This window comes from Balaenoptera ricei, chromosome 1, assembly GCF_028023285.1.
Source record: "Balaenoptera ricei isolate mBalRic1 chromosome 1, mBalRic1.hap2, whole genome shotgun sequence".
NCBI classification, from domain to species: Eukaryota; Metazoa; Chordata; class Mammalia; order Artiodactyla; family Balaenopteridae; genus Balaenoptera; species Balaenoptera ricei.
Genome location: NC_082639.1, coordinates 96,805,738 through 96,814,539, shown reverse-complemented (window position 1 = coordinate 96,814,539; position 8,802 = coordinate 96,805,738). Strand labels below are relative to the sequence as shown.

The 8,802-nt window shown below is 55.0% G+C and overlaps 1 protein-coding gene across 1 annotated transcript; it reads right to left on the bottom strand.

Annotated features, from left to right (window-relative positions):
- Positions 1–8,023: 8,023 nt before the first annotated feature.
- On the bottom strand, positions 8,024–8,524 carry UBL4B (ubiquitin like 4B). The gene has a single exon (XM_059900877.1). The coding sequence runs from the start codon at positions 8,522–8,524 to the stop codon at positions 8,024–8,026; it is 501 nt and encodes a 166-aa protein (XP_059756860.1).
- Between the last annotated feature and the right edge of the window lie 278 nt (positions 8,525–8,802).

The window sequence follows — 8,802 nt, the reverse complement described above, 5'->3', positions numbered from 1 at the left end:
CATACGAGGAAAACAGACAGAGGGCTGAAGTCACATGTCCAAGGTCAGCCCAGCCCACAAGCGCCTCCCAGCATTCTGACTCCAGGGCCTGCACTCTATAACACTGCTCTGTGCTATTTCTCCCCAAAATAGGTGTAAGGCAAGGTGGCACAAAAGCTTGCCTGTGATCTTGGGATGGAGGAAGGACCATTAGCTACAGAAGCAAAATCAAGTCACAAACTAAAATTGCAATAAATTATCCCACCCAGGTGGGTGGGGAGTAGGGAAGGGGAGTAAAGGATTCAGATGCTGGTTCTACTATCTACCAGCTCCCTGACTTATCCTCTTTGAGTGTCAATCTCCTCCATTATCTCCATTGTAAAATGAGGATGGTGATCCCAACCTTCCAAGCTTGATGAGAGGACAAAAAGAGAAAAAGTATGTGCGAGCTCTTTGTAAACTCTGAATTCTGTAGATGTTCCACGTTAAGGGCGTGGGGCAGAACATGTGCCTCGCCAGCGCCTGGGCGTAATAACCTCAGCCTTGGCAGTCCCAAACGAAAGACAGCCCGGTGCCAAGTTTAGGTCATTGTGCTGGAAGCTAGGAGACCAAGCAAGAAATTCCCTTAGAGACTGAGGCAGAGAGACAGAGAGTTTGCTTTCCTGTGCTAAAGATGCTGGAAAGCATAGAACTACATTTCCCAGACTTCTTTGCAGCTAGGGCCCACATGTGACCGAATTCCACTAAGAAAATTCGTACATGAGACTTGGACGGGTTGGGGAGGGGAGGCGTGGAAGTAGAAAGAAGCAGCAGGCAGCAGCTGGGCCAGGGAAGGTGAAGCCTCCTGGGTGAGCTGCGGGAGGTTTCCAGCGCCTGCTCCCTGGGTAGAGGGCAGCAGAGCTGTGTCTCCACCAGAGCAGCCCCGTGGGATGCTCGGGGAATTCTCCTGGCTCTGTGATGTCTTGGCCCTCTCCAAGGTTCTATAAACTACCTAATGTCCTCTAATAAATTCCTTTCTGCTTAAATCAGCCAGAGTGGAATCTGTTCTCCCAGACTGGTATTGGAAGAGATTCCAAGCAAGAAACCCTCGAGGATATGAGAATCTGGGACTGGTTTCTGAACGAGTTGCATTTCCAGACAACAGAGAGCTGGTTAGCATCAGAAGACAGGATTTTAGCAGTGGACGGTTTCCTGGTGAAACAGCTACTGCTATCACTCTGAGGTCTCCACAATAAGGTGTCTGTGGAAGGCAAGGCTTCAGCAATTTAGCAGCTGCTGAGATAAACCTCTAAAATAAACTTTTATTGTGAAAAATTTCAAACCAACACAAAAATAGAGTTGCATGATCAACCCTCATGCACCCGGTTTCTACAGTCATCCCCCTATCATTGTCACTGCAGGAACTTCCTCTGTCCCAATTCACTGGATTGTTCTGAAGCAAATCTAATATAACATTTCACCCAGAAGTACTTCAGCGTACATCTCTAAAAGGTGACTTTTAAAAACATAACCACGATAATATTATCTCACATTTTAGAAGTTAACACTAATTCCTTAATATCGTCAAATATCCAGTCAATGTTCATATTTCCCCATTGTCTTGCCTTTTGTTTTTTAACAGTTTGTTCAAATTGTGATCCAAATAACTCTATACACTGCAATTAGTTGATACATCTAAGTTTCTTTTAATCTATACATTTCCCTCCCTCTTTCTCTCTCTCTTTTTATTTTTTTCTTCCTGTTGAAAAAATTGGGTCATTTGTTCCATAAAATTTCCCACAGACCAACCCCTCCCATCTAGCTTGTTGGAAAGTTAAAAACCACATTTCCAAGACTCTCTTTCACCTAAGGTTTCATCACAACCTGGCTTCTCCCAGGCAGACCACCCACATGGAACTTGTAGGTGGAAGTGAGCCAGGTAAGAAGAGGCAGCTCTTCAGGGTGGGGCTGGAGGCAGCAGAGTCCCTGGGGGCACCCGTGGTGGGGACTCTGGGTTCTCATCCCTGGAACCCGAGGAGCCAAGCGGCAGGTGGGGTGGCAGTCTGGGTGTCCCTCTTGGCTGCAGTGCTCCTGGCTAAGTGTCCAGGCCTGGTCCCTTGGCCCTCCCAGGGATCCTGTAAGCCACCCCTCTCCATGCAATAAATCCCTTTAGGTGTGAACTGGTCAGAGCGCGTTCTGCTGACTGCAGTAGAAATCAATGTGGGGTGGGGGGAGTAGAATAAGCCTTAATGCTGCACAGCACTTTAGGGTTTATAAAACACTTTCACATACATTGGGTGCTCTTAACTACCCCACGAGGAGGGCACTGAACAGATGACTCAGACCAAGCAACCACATCTCCCAGTTAAGCAGTATCTCAAGACTCAATCCTAAATCTTCAGATTCCAGGTTTCACACTGTTCTCTCTCACCAGCCGCCTCCCTCTCCTCACGGGCTGCCAGATTCACAGCACAGATGAGGGGTGTCTGGGGCTAAGATGGCCCCGGGAAATAAGGCAGCACAGAGAGATGGTAGAGGCTATAGAAAGATGTCTCACTTTGCGTAAGATGAACATGCATCCTCCTCAAACCTCTCTGCCTGGTGATGTCAGTGACAGGGCCGCTTGGACAAAGTCCTGGGGTCTGAGCACCCCGACACTCTTCTCCTTTCAGCCGGGCTGTGCTGGAGGGAGGGGCAGCAGTGGTCAGGAAAGACGGCCATTCAGGCTAAAGCCCACTCTGTCTCCCCAACTCTGTCACCAAAGCCTCTTCAGGGTCCCTGTTCCTGCGTGTGTGTGTGTGTGTGTGTGTGTGTAAGGGGGGTGCACTTGGAGTTGGTCAGGGAAATAAAGTGGAAGGGGGCTCAGGGGAGGACTGAGAGGACTGAGGCTTTCTCCAACGTGTGCTCATTCAAGTTTAAGTAGCGGCAGTGGTCTGAGGTTGTCTGGATGAGAGGAGGGGCCGGGGGAGGGGGCTCCGAGGGCCTCCCCCCAGCCCTTTCTGATGGACAGCAGCTTTGATCCTGGGGTCTGAGGCTCATAAATAACGTCCCAGGCACGGGTGTCCTGGGACTTCTCCAAGGGCGGCTGGCTGACAAGGCCAACTTGGGCAGGCCTCGCGGGCAGGCCTAGCCCCACTGCAGTGGGCCGTGACGGGTTTATGGCCAGCAACCAACAGTAGTTACCTCAGATTTATCACCCTTCTACGAGGGCAGGGGGAGCCGCTAAAGGCTGCCAGCGAGCCCTTAAATCACTGTGATGGGAAACACTGTCAGAGGCAGCGGCGGGCGGGCAGGCAGGTAGGAGCCATCCTGGGGGCTTGGGCTTCCTGCTGGCTCCTTGGGTTGCAGTCCTTTCCAGAGGGGGATTTATAGCCCTGGAGCCCAGAGGAGCCAAGAAGCCCCCCAGTGGGAGACAATAGGGACCACAGGGGCTGAACGAGAATGAGGGTGCCAGTACAGCTGGATTGGCCCGGGCAGGGCCATGAGAGGGAGCACAGGCACCCAGCACCCAACCTGCTGGCCGCAGTGCCTGCGAGAGGGCAGCCTGCCACCTTGGTCAGCACTGCCTGGGCGGCGCCACCCTCCCGGCGGCACGACCATCTGTGAGCAAGGCTGTTCGCAGCAACCCTCTGTGTGCAGATACCTGTGCCCTTTCTCTGGGTGTGTGTCTGTGTCGGGGTTTATATCAGCCAAAAAAGGTGCATGCGTACAATGAGGCCATTTCCTATCGTTCTCGAGCACCGGGCTGGGTAGTTGTGCCTATGAATTAGTATTGCACGTGTGTGCGGGTGGTGGAGGATGGGACATCATCAAAGGCAGTGGGTTCTGGGTCCTTGTCCACGCCCACCTACTGGGTGAGTCTGCAAATACAAGAATACAAGAGAGAGGACACTAGGAGGACAGGGAGAAGAGCTGGTGGGGTTTAATAGAAGGGCAACTACAGATGCAAGGAATGGGAGGAAAGAGAAGGTGGGCAGGGGTGGGTGGAAAGAGACAGAAGGATTAGAGAAAGAGCTCAAAGGAAGTGCCCAGATGTCCACACAATGCAGCCAACTCGGCCCCAAACATGGTCAGAGAGAACAGGAGGGAAAGGGTGGAGAAGAAGTACAGGAAGGAAAGCAGAAAGGACAGGGAGAGGAGGAAGGTGACCCAAGAGGCAGGAGTGGGGCGAGGCAGCCAGCGGGAGCGTTGTCTGCTCCGGGGGCCCGGAACCCGGCTTTGCGGCTTGCTCGCCTCAGCCGTCTCCACCAGCAACAGCTGGCTCTGCAGCTGGATCTGAACACAGGGCAGCCTGCCCTCCGGCCAGTCCCCTGCCACAGGCTGGCAGCCACCCAGGCCCAGCTCAGAGCACAAAGAGAGTGATCCAGGCTGGGGCCAAGATGGGAAGCAAGCGCGCCACCTTGGAGAGTTCACACAGAGAAGGGAGTCTCCGCCCTCGGACACACGTGGGCTGATGCGGACATGCATGTGCGGCACCCTGGCAAGGCCCAACCGCCACCCAACACACAAGCGTGTGCACCCACATGTCCATCTCCATGTTCCCACGTGTCCTATGAGCGCTCGGGTCCTGACTACGATGTATCACTTGAACAGAGCAAAGTTGGTCCAGGCCACCTCTTCCTGCAGCCCCAGCTATTCCTAGGCTTGGCTCCGCAAAGTCTCCCCTTTCTGTCCTTACATTTACTGTGAGGGATCTTCTGGCTGGACTGCCTGGGCTCCAGCAGCCTGAACCCCAAAAGGCCGGGTGTGGACCCAGACACTGCAAGTGGCACAGAACCTAGAGCTCATTTCTGCAAACCTGGCTCTGCCACTATAGACCCCACCCCATGGGTGTGAGGTGCTGGGTGTCTGTGTTTGTGGGTGTGCACCTGTGGTACGTCATGTGACTCGGGGTGTCATGGGGCGCCCAGCCAGGTCGGACGCTGGGTGTGCTGAACCAAGCGACAGTGCTCCAAGTGTGACGTGTGGACCCCTGGGTGTCAGGAAATGTCCCTCAGGGGCCCTTTAACTGCCCCCCGTTCCTATCCTTCACTGGTGTCTGGCCCTTTGTGACATCCCCTCCCTCTGAACTTGGGCAGGACCTGTGATTTGCTTCTAACTGCAGCATCAGGCATCCAGAGTCTCTGGAACCCCTGGACATTGTAAGCTCTCTCCTTCTCCAACATCTACCAGAATTTTCATCCTGACAGACCATTCCCTGCCCCATCATTCAGGGCTATGGGTAAAGACCATGCAGTGAGCTCTCCACACATCCCCAGATCTCTAGCCTGGGCTGTGGCTGGGCTTCCCAAGGCCCCTCTGCTGTACTATGGAGCAAGGGACAGCAGGGGGTGCGCTTCTCTCTACACGGCCTTCTCAGGGAGTTAGGGCTCCTTGTCCACCAACCTAAGTCCCTAGCACAAAGCCTGGCACAAAGTAGAATCACCATCAATCTTTATTCATCAAAGAATAAAGGACTTATGAAATAGCACACAAACTAGAGTGCTGTGTCTGTTTCTCTCAGAAAGACGATTTCGCCAGGGACCAGGGGACCAAGGGTGTTGGCCTACAGTGATGCAGGAAGGAGCTAGGAGGAGAAACCAGACTTCTCTGTGGATGAGAACACAAAGCTGGAAACCTGGATGTGGTAGCCATCCTAAGATGCCTCCTACTTGAGCAAGGTTGTTACCTTTAGGGACCTTGTGTCCTTTCATGGCAGGAGAGAGGTGCTGTGGTGAACTAAGTGGCAGAGCTACATGCCCAAGGCTGCAGCTTAAAAAGAGTGCCCTCCTCATTCCCACCATCCTTCAAGTGGTGGGGCAGAGGAGGGGACAGGGGGTTTGCTGGCGCAGGTTTCAGCGGGTTTGCTGGCACAGGTTTCAATTCGCCTTTGAAATAAGGTGAAACAGGGACAGGGAAGGATCTCCAGGGCAGGCAGTCCAGGAGCTAGGGCTCTCCACACAGAGTAGGATTCTAATCCATTGCTGGAGTATGAGGGGCCACTCTGCCCCCAGCCTCCCAATATTCCGTAATACCTGTAAGTTCATCCATTAGGGGACAAAGCCTGTCACCCTGCAGTGAGAAACGCAGCATTGAGTAAAATATCCCTGGGAGGGGGGAAAAAAAAAAAATCCCTGGGAAGGGGAACAGACAGGGGCAAGTTCTTGCTCAGTTCCATGTGGTGGTGCATCCTCTCCCAGGCTCAGCTTTTGTGGGGAGGGTCAGGCGCAGGGCCCCCCTGGGAAGGGTGGAGTCAGTAGTGGGAGGCAATCACGGGCACAGAAGGGCAGAACAACTCTCCTTCCCCCCATTTTGGGCCTGGAGTCACCCTCCCCTGAAACCTCGGGGACAAGCAGTGGAGGTGACTGCTCCCAGCCAGCCCTGACACTCCTGCGAACCAGAGACAACAAAGGTTTCCCCGTCCCTTGTGCCAGCTTCTCTCTCAGCAAAAGGAATAAAACGGCCCACTTATTTTTATCACTCACAGATTTCCCGGGAAATGGGCTATTAGTTCCCCTAATGTAAAAATAATAGGCTCGTCCCCCTTGGTAGATGGCACAGCCCCAGCACGAACACACTCGAAGACCTGTCAGGAGGTCTCTCCAGTGGAGGCCGGGGGACCTGAGAGCAGGACCAGGACCTGCAGAGACAGGAACCAGGGGCAGGGGCTCCGGCAGCCCCCATGGAGGCAGACACACGGTTTCAGGAGTCTCTCCCCGCCACTGCCACTGCCCCACCCCACTCTTCACTGTAGAGTCTTCACGCCTTACCCTCACAAACACCTGGGGGGGGGGAAGTAAATACTATTATAACGCGCCCCAGTTAATAGGATGCGGGGCCCCGTAGGCCGAGGACCGGATGCCTCCCAGGGACCTGGGCCCTGCTTGTTCTAGACTGTACCTTCATCCCCTTCCTTCTATCTCCATCCCCCAGGATGGACCGACTGCGGTAACAGCACTTCTGGGACTTTGGGGGACCAGGCTCTCAGTGAGTTCCCTGCCCCATCACACACGGGGTGTAGGGGCTCCTCAGCCCTTGGCAAGGGCCATTCTCTCACACCGAGAACAGAGAAGGGGGCCTGGCTTTCCTGTAGTCTATGGACACTGGCCCCTCCACGTTGAGCCCAGAGCCCTGCAAGGCTGCAGCTGGTGCCTGGGTTTTAGTCACGCAGGCTGTACTCTGGTTTTATGTTGCTGCTTTACTTGTCACATTTATGACCTCTCTCTCCATCTAGGCTGCACGCTCTGTGAGGGCAAGGATCCCAGCTGGTACCAGTTTTGCTCCTGGGAAGCCTGGGCAGTGGTGGGCGGGAAATGGGGGTGCTCAGTGAGACCTGGTGATTGATGAGACTTGGGGCAGGGAGAGGTTGGGGAACGGCTCCGTTCACAGTGGCCACGGTGAATGTGCGACGATGCAACCGCCTTTTCTGCCTAAGCTTCCTGCTCTTCCTGGTCTGTGTGTGTCTCCCTGAGAGCTCCAGGCCTGGCACACAGTAGGTGCTCTCCCCCCACACCTACCTCTGCTGCCCCTGCCCCTGCCCCTTAAACTGTGGAAGCACAAGCAGGCAGACAGCAGGGAGAGCCTCACCCAAAGAGCAAGAGACAGCTACCTGGCACTTCTCTACCCTTGGCTGTCAGGAGGCCTGGGGGGTGGGCGCCATGGCCTGGGGATGGAAGAAATGAACTCACATTATCTGTCTTTCTGTCCCCAAGGAGAAAGAGGGTCTGTTTAGAGCCATGGAGGTGTGCTGACAGCCTGGCTTGCTGCTGGGCATACGGCTGCCCAGGAGGCAGTGCCCAGCCTACAAGGGGCAAGCAGCCTTTGACCGCCCCCTTTCAGGCTGCCCATGGGGTGATCAGAGACCCTTCTAGAGGATGGTGATGGGGAGGGGATCATTCTGTGTTTCAGAGGGGAAACCACAGGCCCAAGAGAGGAGAGAGGGGTCCAAAATCCCTCCAGTTACTTTGAAATTTCAAAAAGGGGTGAAGACGCATCTACATCCGCAGGAACGAGTGGGGAGTCACCAGGGAACGCTTAAGGATGAGGCTGGGCGAATTTGAGTGCGCAAATGAGCAGGATGGCCGGTTTACTGATCGGCCTCCTCCTCCTCCTCCTCGTCTCCGGGTCTCTGAGCCGCAGGCCTCCGCTCCCCCGCGGGCTCCGCGAGCGGCTCCTTGCTCAGGAGGTAGTGCGCCAGCTGCTCCAGCTCCCCCAGGCTTATCCTCTGCAGGCGCTCCTCGTGCTCCTGCCTCAGCAGCTGCAGCAGTGCCTCGGTGTCCTGGGGCCCAAAGTGTTTGGCTAGGACCTGGCCCAGATGGTGCCACAGAGGCTGGGGCTGGTGGGCCTCCTCGGGCACCGTCTTCTCCAGGGGCCGCATAATGACATTGATGGAGGCATTGGGCCCAATGCAGTAGTCGGAGAGATGCTTGTCATCCGCCAGAAGCTGGCCGCGGAAGAGCAGGTGCTGCTGCTCCTCGGGCACCCGCAGCCGCTCAGACACCAGCTTCTTCAGCATGGCCACGCTCTCTCGCCCCGACACCTTCAGGCTACATCTCCGGCCCAGGAGCAGCTTGACTGTGAGGAACATCGGGCCGACGGCGGAATCAGGAGGGATTCATGCTCCAGCGGCTGCCCTGAGGGTTAAGGGGCTCTGCAGGAGAAGGTGGCTTCTCCTTATCAATGGAAGGTGGTGGTCCCAGGAGGGCCCGGCCCAGGAAGACAGCCATTGGCCAATGCACGGTGATGTCACAATGCTGCCTGTCAGAAGGCTCATTTCCAGAGCGGGATATCAGGGAAGTGAGAGGGGCATTTGGGACACAGAACATCCTTCCTCCATGAGAGGAGAAAGGAGGAGAGAAGAGGAGA